The 12,622-nt window shown below is 40.8% G+C and overlaps 1 protein-coding gene across 2 annotated transcripts in view; it reads right to left on the reverse strand.

Moving 5' to 3' along the window:
• Positions 1-12,622, reverse strand: part of RASA3 (RAS p21 protein activator 3) — a 132,266-nt gene that overhangs the window by 31,839 nt on the left and 87,805 nt on the right. For both annotated transcript variants that reach the window (XM_042039408.1, XM_042039418.1), the window contains exon 6: positions 2,400-2,480. In XM_042039408.1, coding sequence (XP_041895342.1) covers positions 2,400-2,480 — 81 coding nt within the window. The remainder of the gene's footprint in view (positions 1-2,399; positions 2,481-12,622) is intronic.

Here is a 12,622-nt window from a genome sequence, read left to right on the forward strand (position 1 = left end):
TTTTTTTTCTTCTTTTAGGTCTGTTAATAAACTTCTTTATATTCTTTCAAGTTTGGTGCCTGTTTTGCATTTCTCCTAATTCTTATCTCACAGCAGATAAACAGTAATGAGTATTTTGGACCAAACCACTACACAGTGACAATCAAAAAATCCATAATGCTTTCTTCAGTAAGAATGTTTTTACTGCTGTCTTACCATCCCTTCCTGCAGCACCAGCAGCACTTAGCTAATATGGTGGTGAATTATTATGAGCAGTGCTGAGCAGAAATCTCTATTTCTACTGTTCTGTAGGTGTGAGACGTGGCAGACCTCCTCCCAACCACCCACCAGGCCTGACCAAGTTCAGCAGTGCCCATTCATCCCCTATGGGCTGTGCCATCCGTCTGTGCCTGCCTTTGAGAACACAGACATTGACTGCTTGGTGCTGGGCTCAAGCCAGCACAATGCATTTCTCACAGGCCAGCCAACAGCTGTTTGATGGCTTCCAAATGTTATGTACCTATGCTTTATTTGCTCTCACTACCTACAAGAGAAAAGCTGCGTGCTGTCCTGTGTCACCAATCTTACCCTACAGCTCTGCAGGCATAGATAAAACAGACACAGATGGAGAGGCACATCAGCCATGTGGAAAACTGACCTCCTAATCATTTCATCCCAGAAGCCATGGTTCATTTCTCATGCACCAAAGCTGCTTAGATAGCTTGTGACTGCTTATATTCACTGGACAACTCTATGTATTTCATAGAGGTCAAGAAAAGCTGGGTCTAATTCCCAGTGCTGCTACAGACTTCCTGTGTGACTTGAATGGGCCTGTCCACCAGTACACAATATTTTCCCATCTATAATACAGGCACTGAGAGAGTTTTGGTCAGGAAGTCTGATGACTCTAAGTACAAATCACACAATAAACAATAATCACACATAAAATTTGTCAAAATTTTTATGCTTGGCATTGCATAACTGCAGCTGAATAAAGCAGCTTTCCTACTCTAAAATGAGAGGCACTAGAAAATCCAGAGAGGAGAATGATGTACAGATTAAGAATATCCCACTATTCCTAGAAGAAGCTGAGAGATAAGAGAGACTAATCTCCTCCAGGACACAGGACAGATTGCCAACCCCATCTCATCAGTCACACTTGCCAATCAGCCTCTTTACTGATAAACCCATCTGGGAGGGGTCTGGGAAGCAGGATGTAGAACGGGAGGCGATTAAGGCAGCACAATTATTGAGCAATTACAAAGCAGTGAATGGGAATAAGCTGCATGCTGCTTGCTGGAGATAGGAGGCAAGCCTTCTCCCCCCACAAAAACCCAGATAGGAATAGGATAAGGCTATGCTCCTTATTCTGAGGAGAGCACATTATCAACAGTCATACATTAGCCAGACTGGGGGACAAAGGGAAGCAGACAAAGGTAAATTTGGACATTTGAGGGCTAGTCAATCAATCTCCTTACAGTTTCAGTAACGGCTACCCAGCCAGTCATTTGAAACTAGTTACAGGCTTAAAATGAAGTGTACAAGTCAAATATCCAAGTCCATTAATGGAGATAAGGCACAATACACCTAAACAAAGATGAAGAATACAGACAGGCTCAAAGACTTCTCTGCATGCAAGGTAAATATTTGCCAAGAATGCTTCTTATTTATAGTATTTTCAGTAAATTGTTGTAAAACATTATTAATAACCCATGCTACCAAATGTGATTCTCTGAGGTCACAGCAGAGCTGTTTTGTTTCCAAAATGACACAGATATAAAAGACGACTAGATAAGCAGAAACAAAAGTGACATCCAACAGCACACAAAATTTTTATGACAGATGGGAAAACTGAATCCCAAATTTAAACTGAAAAGTATTATGCAGAATCTCATCACTAAAACCTCATTCCAAGTTTTATCCATGCTATTATGTGTGCATATATCAAATTACAGGACTGAGCCATCGAGGGTTTTTGACATACACATTGATTTGTCACACCTTGAAAGTGAAGACACTCTAAATATTCACATGCAAACATGCATACTCGGCAAGATGTTGATGTATTCACATTTCTCTTCCACCCTGCCCAAAATTGGGCAACGGATTTGCTCAAAAACTGGCCTCCAACTGTGAGGTGAGAAGATGCATAAATTAAGACTAACCATAAATTATATTCTCTGGGATATTCAAATTATTCTGAGATTATTCAGATCTTTACATAAATCAAAACTGAAACAAGTCTCAAATTACTTACTCTAGCATAATTCAGTAGCTCATGCACACCCCCCAAACACTCAACATACTCTAGCAGTGCCTAAATACTCCCAGCTGTCCATCTGAGAAAGCAAATTTCTAATAGACAAAGGAAACAGAAATCATCCTTATAAAATGGAAGCTCTTGAATGTGCAATACTTGCCTGGAGGGTCCTGCTAAGGTAACAGTGGCGTAGGGATCACATTGCCCATTCACAATGGGAAGCCCTTGGCACTCCAAAACTCTAGAAAACAAGAAAATTAAGACAAATTAATTAAATTGAAAGAGACTGGAGTAAAAATTAAAGCAAAGCGTTTTCATAGTTTTCATAATACTTTACACTAGGGAATTGAAATGTCACTAAGCAGAAACATTTAATTTATACCTGAACATGAAAACAGATTTTGTTCTTAAATACTAACTTTAGTAGGGTCAAAAATACTGTTAAATGACTGAGAAACCTTAAGTCAAAGGATTCTTATTATGCAAGCTCAGCAACTGAAGGTTCATGAAGTAGGAGTCTGCTGTCAAGATGGGAGCTGTCAGCACTTTAAAATTCTGTGACAACTTATTCACCAAAATACATAACCAGAATTTACGTCTGTAACAGAAGATTAAAAAAACCCCACACAGATCCCAGAAGTAGTTAAGTAACTTCTCAGAATAACATTCATGAAGACCTCAGTGCTTTTGCAAAACTTGGCATGGGCTTATTTGTAAAGGTGTGTTAATTACATATCAGGAAACAACATGACACAGCCAGCCTTCTCCATGTTCAGCAGCTCTGCAGTCAAGTAGTAACAAAGACACTGGAGGGACAAAATGGAACAAACTGGGGTTTGCTGCACACAGTGGTGGGAAAGCTGCACTTTTGCACTCTCATTTCAACATCTCTTTGGAGAAAAAAAACCCAAAGTAATAGGAAGAAAAAACCCAACACGGCTCCCCTGAAAAGTGAAAAAATGTTGCATGTTTCAGAAGTTAAAACCTACTGAAGAATGCAGTACCATCTGGAAACACAGACAAGCAGTTTCCAAGACTCTCTCTCCTGCAACAAGTTCTGCTTCCAACAGGTAACCTGCTGGGCTAATGTATTTGCACAGTTTTAACTGGAAAATTTCAGTGAAGACAAACTGTGAAGCTCTTTGGGCAAGTCAGTAGTACTACCACTGCAGTGTGAAATATCATGCAAAATTCTGGGTGCTGTAACATCACATGAAAACCAATATCCTTTTTACTGTTTTCAGTGACAGTAACTTCAATGCAAAACAATATTAAGATGACCAATAGAGAAAAAAAATCAGTAACAGATAGTGTTCCACAATTTCATCCACAAGGCAAGTTATTTGGTAGCACACAAGGTAGACTGTAAATACAGCTTAACCACAGGCCTATTACTACTTACTCTCCATGAAGGGAGAAAAAAAGTAATATTCTGCATCAATACAGGAACGATTTTTGTACCACAGACGGTACAGTCTAGATAGGTTCATGCACAGGTAGCTGAAATAATACATTACATTCATAGCTGAACTGTCCTACCCATGGCTCCTCAGAATGAAGGCTAAGCTATCTTTCAATATAGACAGCACCCAAAAACACTCTCACCCACAAGCTTCTCAGTTGCACAGCCCTAACCTAGATGACTCCTCATTGCTAATTCACTAACAGCAGTACAAAATTATGTTCTGTTTTCTGGAGATGCAAGTGAAATCATAGATGAAAACCACAGAGAGAGTTAGGAAAAGCCTGGATTGCATAGGCAATGTGCTGCTTTCATTTCTGGACTTCTATTATTTCACTACAAGTTTACCATCCACACAGAGAGAATTTAGAAGCCTCTGAACCACCTAGTTTGACCACATATCTGATACTGCAGAGTGCTACAACACAGACAGTGAAATCCAAGCCACAGATTCTACCCCAGCACCAGCTGGAAACACATGGTGCAAGCTTCAGGAACCCTCAAAATCAAGCAACGCACAAAACATGTGATTTGGTTGCCTCAATGCAATGCATACAGTGCCATTTGAGATGACTTAGTTTCTTCTACCATCCCTTGCTGCTGCTCCAGAGAGGCAGGAGGTACCCATGAAATATGTAAATTTGTGAGCTCCACATCTCGCAGAGGCCTCATAAATATACCAGATGCCTGTTTTCAAGCAGCCAAATCCTACTCCAAATTCACCCAGCCTACCTTACAGAGAAAGTGTAGAATAAGCTTTTTTTTTGTACATGTAATAATACAAATACTCAAAATTGTAAGGGAAATGCCACTTTTCAAATCTAAAAAGGGCAGATGAGAACAGAAAGAACATTATAGAGAACTTTACACTGTAGCCATCCTATAGAGTATCTGTCAGTGCAGGAGGAAAAACCAGTAAGTACCAGAAGAAAGTTTTTATGGAGAGGCAGGTGCACCTTGATTTTCATACAAGTAAGGGACAGACCACTTTCCTTCCACTGGTCTTTATACTAGTAGGACCATATTCAGAGCAGAAACACTTTGCCAGTGAGCTACAGCAGGACTGCTGATAACTCTTTCAGGATGGCAGATGTAGCTTGAACAGATTCCTATTTAACAGAACAACTGTACAACAAGTGCCAGTGTCAAACCAAACCCCCGTTCTAGTCCTTCCTTAAAGCAGTCTGAAGTTCCTTAAAATGAAATAGTAACTCAATGGCTTTATGGAAGTCAGCCAATTTTCTGCTGATGATGAATGGCTTCCGAGCAAGCTCTCATCCATATGGGAAGAACTAGGTGAAATTTAAACAGTCAGAGCATGTGGCCAGAGAGAGTATGACTCCTGTTTCAGTAAAAGCAGTTCTTTCCAGAGTATGTAGAAAGTGATCCCAGAAAGCATAATCTACATTAGAGGACATACAGTTTGCAAATCACTACACAAACAAAACTGAAAATTAAAAAAAAAAAAAACCACAGATGAATCTGAATGATGAAAAGTGTGAACTCACCCAAACAAAAAATATGCATACCCTAACTGTACACATATACAATGACAGGATCTATTCTAATATTGCCACATAGAAGAATTTAAGGTTTTTCTTGTGGATAGCCCTCTGTTATCACATCAATCATCAGCAATGGCTAAAAAGGCAAGCAGTATCACCAGCTGGTTGGAGAGAACACAGCAAGGTACATCACCAGATGCCTACGATTTGAATTGTGTGTGCTCTCCAGAACACATGGAGAAGAACAACAGATGGCTTCTAATCACTCATAGCTCTCCCAGCTCTGTACCCTCCAGCTCAGAAAACAGAAGTCACCCATCCACAAACAGCTTACAAAATCATGAATGGTGTGAAGAACATTTCCTCACAAAATAAGAATTATGGGGCACACAACAAAATTACCAGACAGAAAGTTTAAAAATAAACAAAAGGAAGTACTTTTTCTATACAATGAAATTGCAAAACTTATTGTCATGAAGTGTCGTGGAGGCTGAAAGAATACGTGGATTAAAACCAGCACTACAAGAACTCATGGAGTGTAGGTTCGTAGGCAGCTATTAAAACTTAATGGTTCAGAAGCCTCCTTCAGCTCAGGAAATCCCAAACTGCTGATCAGGAAGGGTGCAACACTGGAGCAATCATACCACTTGAAATATCACTCACAAGCAAGTATCAGAAACAGTACCAGGCTAGACTAGACGGGCATTTTACACACTAGGTAAGTTGTTCTGTTCTCTGGGGAAAAAAGCAAAAACAAAAGGAAAAAAAGAAAAGGAATAAAACAAAATACACAGATGTTCTTGTGCAGTCATGATGACTTAAGAGTAAGATGCTTCTTTGTGCACAGCTGGAATAAGAAAAGCAAAAACAACCTTGAAAGAAAAAAAAATGTGGAAAAACAGGAAACAGCCAACAGATTGTATCACAAGCCTTTCAGGTGATTTAAAAGCAGTTATTGTCTAAGAATGCTGAAGAAATCAGGCAAAAGACTGAAGACTTGGGATTTTGAGGAAGGAAGGCTGTGTTTGGAAAGATGCTCATTCTGGTTTGTCTCTTACAAAGCATTATGAGGAGAAACAATAAAATTCAACAATGCACAGGTCTGGTTGCCTCATATTAGAACACTCTCCTTAGCTACAGGATACTGCAATGTTGGGGCTGCTTTTGTTACAGCCATTTTCTTCAGTCGTGGGAAAGTTGCTAAGTCAATTAACGCTCCTCCTCTCCCAGCCTGGTACCAAAACACTGGCTTCACTTGGCAAGCAGGAAAAGAGCTAGAAAAAAATGTCAGCTACTCAGAGACAATAAAATGGAATCTCAATTCTGCCACATGGCCATCACATTATTTAGACTGACAGTTCATATCTGGATTAGATGAAAAAGAAAAAAAGAGTGTAATAAAGGTATCATCTTGGGTGTTACAGCGGGGATACTGCAACACGTGTATCAGACAACGAGGCCCGTGGAAAAGAAATATCTATGGACGGATTCTTGGTAGATGTTTCAGAGATGTTTATTTCTCCAGCCGCATGGCCGGGGCTCTGCCGAGGAACTGAGGCAATCACGGGACCTGAGGGTCCTTTGCCCATGCAGGGGAACACAAACCAACCAATGGGGAACGAGGCTGACCAGGGGCAGGGAAACCCCGTGTCTCCTCCCCAGGGCCCCTCTCCCAGGACCACATGGCAGGGGGAGGAGACCCCAACACTTGGGAAAGGGGGGCATAGTGGGAGGCAGTGAAGAAAGCCAGTAAAAATAAAACACCCTTGCTCTAGTCATCTGCAAAATTAACTTAACTTACACATACTAGGATAATGAAAAAAAGCCTAGACAACCAAGATCATTCAAGAATTACAAGTCAACTCATCAGACCCTAGAGAAAAAAAATTGTCTGGCCGCTGCCAGAATCTCTTCTACCCAACTGGTAATTTCTCACCATTAGCTGTCTGGAGCCCAGCTGGGATAGAGTGAGCCACCCCTCACAGCTTGCCTGGCTGGGCAGAGCTAAGGTTAGTGCTGGGTCATATGAGAAAACTCTCAATGCAGCTGCCTCACTATATTTTGCTTGTGGTTTATAAAATGAATAGGTTTCAAGAAACAAGGCAGTTCAGTTTTCAACGTGGCTCATGACCAAACCTTCAGAAGAGTAAATAAGCTATGGAAAATTCCCAGTGGGTAAGAGAAAAACCTCAAAAACCTAAACACACCATAAGCATGCCCTTGTGCCTACAGAAGCTGAGAGGGTGGCAGGAGCAGAAGACCTTGAAAAAAAAAAGAAAGAGATTTTTCAACAAAGACTAAGCAGCTCATATCTGACAGCACAGGCATTTCCTCTGCCTCTGGGTAGCCAACTAAGCAGTGTGGGCTGTAATCTCTGACAGCCCCTACAAAAACAGACTCAAAACCAGGCTTAACACAGGTGAGCAACACCAGAATGATCCAAGCCCACAGGCATTCCATGCTCCTTCCCTGAAACTGCAAAAATTGTTAAAGAATTACAGGCTTTGTGATTAGTCCAAGATGCACATGTGTCATCAGCCTCCTTGTGTGTCAGAATGGACAACCAAGGCAAAAACAGACAAAGAAAAGAAACCAGAAGAGACATAGCTGTTCTTAAAACTCGTATGTGTATTTACTGTTTTTCCAGAATAAATCACGTCCAGTCTACCAAGTCAGGCTCACTTGTTTCCCCACTTTCAGCCTACGGGAGGGACTAGCACACCATCCTCACTCTCTCTTCTCAAATCAGACTGTTTTCTCACTGTGATTCCTCAAGAGAAAATAAATACATCATTTTTTTTTCTATACAACTGCTTTCTATAGCTGTACCATGTATTTTAATTGCTTGGTTCCTGGGATCAATATATATACTTTGCAATTTTACTCATCTATCTTGCCATTCCTCTATTTCCAGCCTCTGTATGTTCCACCTCTCTTTCATTTCTTTATCTTATTTTCTTGGCCATACTCGAGTTCTGCTCTGCATTATTTTAAAGATGAGAGACTTCCTCCTTGCTTGCTCTAGTGATCTAATGGTTACTTGAACACTCAGTACTTTGTGAGGTAAGCCTGACCAGACAAGCACCAACAAAGCAAACTTGTGGTAGATTTGTCAGAACTGTCATCAAAACAATGTATTTTTGGCTTATGCTAAGTACTTGTTTGGTAAAGTACATTCCCCAGAGCTGGGTATATGACTTAGCTTCTCAAGTCTCTCTAGATCTCTTTTTTTCCTTCCCAATTTTTCTTTTCTACTGACTAGAGTCATCTCGTAATATATGTACTATCCTGAGTACTTTGTCTTCCAGGGATAATAGAACACCTCTAAATAGTCTCTCCTTGTGACTGGGCTTCTCATGGCACATAAAATAAGGCTATTAATCTTTAACTTCATAATAGAGCAGTCCAGTCTTTTTTCCTAGTCTGACAGCAAAGAGGTGGTGTCCTTTCCTTGCAATGTTCAGTTCATTCCTGAATGTTCTTTTCTTTCGGTGCAGCTTTGCACCACGAGCTGAGCTCCTTACTCATTCCCAGTGGTTTAAGAGGAACTTCGATGTAATGCTGCATGACAGATTTTCATGTACACCTTGGCCAACCTCACATCTGTGTGGGCACATGGTAGCTGCTCTCAGACCAGTGAACTGACTTGTGCCTTCCACCACAAGCAGGAATTATTACCAGGCCTCCTTCTTATTCCCTTTATCATAGCCTTAATAAACCAGTTATATTCACGTGTTGCAGAGGGGCTTTGAATGCAACTGCATTCACCACTAATAAGCAGAAAGGTGCTATGTCTAGCTCAGAAAATTCCCTGAATCTTAAATTTTTGGAGGCCAGGAGAGTGTGTCACTGTATGACTGCTCTCATAATTCTTCATCTCCTAGACAGACTCAGCATCCTGGGCTGAGTCCGACCAAATGCGACATCTGAACTGCTGTTTGTGCACCTTCAGACAAGCCTTGCACTTCCCCTTCACTTCCACAAAGTAATCTACTGGATCTCCACTGAGGACTTAACATACACACAACCCATTTTTGTCAAGAGGCTGACCAAGAGGCCAGTTTCTTCCAGAATAAGACAAAAATTTTTACAGTTGACTCAATCCTGGTTTTAAATTCCACTCTGCCTTCATCATCAAAAATACTACAATTATTACATCCCAATCTTCTCAAAATTTCTTTACCAATCTATACTCTGACTTTAACTTGACCCTGTCCCCACAGAACAAGGAAGCTAAGAATACTGAATCCACATATTGAATCAAATCCTTGTCCTCTGGATGATCATCTGAAGCTGAAGGATCATGCCCACTCCCAGTAAGTGAACTCCAGTAAAAGAAGAATTCAAAAGTGCCTATTCCTTTGACTTTCAGAAGTGGTTGGTCTATTTGCACCAAAACAAGATTTCCTACTATTCTTCTCACCTGAATGTTATTCTGTACTGTGAACAGACCAGTTTCCTCTGATAGCAGTTCTCACATCCCGGGAATTGCCTGCAATGATGTGCTCTGGTTCACCTTCAAGTTATGTCCCGCACAGACACAAAATGCTACAGCACTGTGTAGTGTCTGGTGACCACTGACCATGCCACTACAGTAGAATGAACCAGGGAAAGGAAAGGATGGAACAATGTCCAAGTGGATATAGCCATACTGAACAAAATACATCAATATTTGCTTTATCATCGTGAGTTTTCCAGACATTTTCCCATTACATTCTTTCATCTCTCCAGGAAACCTGAAACCAGAGTCTTTACCCAATCCTCATCCACACTGCTGCTCTCCAGTCTATCCTCCCACCACTCTTACTGCCCCTCCAGGAAAACCACTCTCCTCCAGGAACTCCAGCAGTACCTTATTTTCCCTGGATAATACCCTCCTCCTTCTGAGTTTATTTTGTGAACAAACAAGTTCTGGCTTACAATCAAAAATAAACACTTGCCATCTCCTTAACACTGGAGAGGATTAACAATTAACTGGAGCTACTTTCCCCCCCTTCATATGGCAATGCATTCTGCCACATAGGTCTGTGGCACTAAATGAAATCCTGCCCCATTCACACAAATGGCACTTCACCTGGACCAGCAATTTACTCAATGCGTATTCCCTTAGAATAAAGACTGTACAGCATTTGAGGCACTGACTCTGAAACACTTATATACAAAATACATTAGACACTCAAAACTACTCCAACAGGCAACTATTTTGGTTTTTTTCCCCCCAAAGCCTCTATGGCAAAAGCACAACAGAAACCTTGAAATTGAGATTACAGCTGCAACCCCATGTAAGCACTACCTTTTCTTCCCCATTTCCAGTTCAGTTGAAAACACAGTCAAACACTATTTAAACACGTTCTTAAACCCACGTTACCCTGAACAGATTCCTTCCTAAACTGACCTGCAACAGTTTTTGCAGCCTCATGCACCACACAGATTAGCTTTTGGTCTTAAGTGGAAAGCTCTGTATGCTCAAAATTTCTGTCTCACACACACGATTCTTGTTAACAGAAGGCTGTCAATGGTGATTTCCTTCAGAGAGAGAAAAGGAAGAGGAACTGACTGCTAGCGTCTGGGTTCAAGCAAAAATTTCTTTTGCAGTTATTTTACTGAAGATATTTTATAGTAAAACAGGGACAAATATTCATACAAAGCCAACAAATAACATATAGAAAGCAAGTGAAAGCTAATGAGCACAGCCCCTACTTCCCCATTCTAAACCAAATCCTATTACAGATATTACAGTAAAACTACATCCAATGCAAAAAAACCCCCTACTTCATTAAATATAAGGAAGGGACATATACATCACTAAAACCAGTATCACTTCAAATAAACTGCAAACTTCTCATGTCATTAAACATCTACACATTTAAAAACAGATTTTTTTCTGCTATTAATATGGGAGCTGTCCTCCATAGTACGGTTCAAAACATCCCATTTGCTTCCCAATATCCGCTCTAGAAAGACCTTTAACAGCACACATTTACGGAGTACCATCTGTACTCTCTACTAAAGAGACCAGACTAAAAAGTGTGTGTCAGCCATCCTGTTCTCGCAGGACAAGGACTTAATCCATTAGTAGTTAAGCCAGTTTATGAGCCAATTACAGGAGAGTTGCAAGCTTCCTAAAAGCCTCTTCAGAAAACTCTTCAGATATGTCAATATTAAAAAATGGTTAAATTATCCCTTATGACAGTGCCCTGAGGCTTTAAGCAGATACACAAGCTCACTGAAATTTTGAACCACACTGACTTAGTGACTATTCCTGGCACTGACATCATCATTTCCTTCTGCCTTGGTCTCAGACTGGCAACCCCAGCTATTAACAGGGAACAAGAGCTTAACAACAGGAGAGAAAAGAGAAAGGCTAAGCAAGGAGAAGTTATTTCTAGTACATGCTGATATTCAGAGAAGACAAAAGACTCAAATAAAAGTTAAAGCAAAGCAAGCAGTATATAAAAATAATAATGGAATAGCAGAACAAAATTAGAGGTACAATCAGGAAAGGATAAATGTGCTTAATGATGGTACTATATTGATTCTTGTAGGGGCAAGTGAAGAAATTTGAATTTCATGCAGTATGGCAGGGAGCCAAGGAATGGGTTAACACATCAAGGCAGTTGCAGAAGCTAAAGCAGCACAGTGGGAAATGCAAGAGGAATGAAGCACAAAACAGCAACAATTACAATACACAGCAAATTATTAGAGCCCAGCCAGCAGCTTTAGCTGAGCCGACTGTGGCCTGTAGCAATCCTAAATGGAAGCAATGAGATCCTGTCTCTACAGGCTGATAAGAAAAGAAAGACCAAAAGGCAGCATGAGAGTCAGAGGCAGAAAGGCTCCTATGGCTAAATAATGAAGCCAGACTCTGACACAAAAATCTCCCATGTAATTTTTATTTGCTTGGAAAGGTATATTGGTCTGTGTATGGGATATACAGGTTTTATGGAAAGAAAACTGCAGTGAGATCTGACTTGAGACCTGTCCAACTTTAACCTGCTCCCAGGAAGGAGCTGCAGGCACACAGCACAATCCCACCTGTCACTGTGTACATGCACGAGCACATAAGCAAACAAAAGGAGCTGCACAAACGTGTCCTGACTTTTCCCCTCCACCAGCCACAGGAGGCCAGAAGCATCTACAACTATTAAATGTTTGATACCCACATGAAGAGAAGGAAGACAAAATGAAGAAGCTGTTGGAATGACTGACATTCATCCCTAAGACAGAGTGTGATACACGGCAGAGCAGAAGTTACCAAGAAATCACCCAAAAGCTTTTGAGCCTATTGGCAGGAATCTGATTATGAAGTAAAAAGATAAGGAAAAGGTTAAAAGCAGAAGCTTTAAAGAACTTATGACAGAGAGAAGGAAATAAGGCACCCTGGTGGGGAGTGGGTAGGTGTGAGTGTGAGAGTGG

Source organism: Corvus kubaryi, unplaced genomic scaffold (genome assembly GCF_017639235.1).
Source record: "Corvus kubaryi isolate FWS band 111438036 unplaced genomic scaffold, C.kubaryi_AGA036_p1.0 133, whole genome shotgun sequence".
Taxonomy (NCBI): Eukaryota; Metazoa; Chordata; class Aves; order Passeriformes; family Corvidae; genus Corvus; species Corvus kubaryi.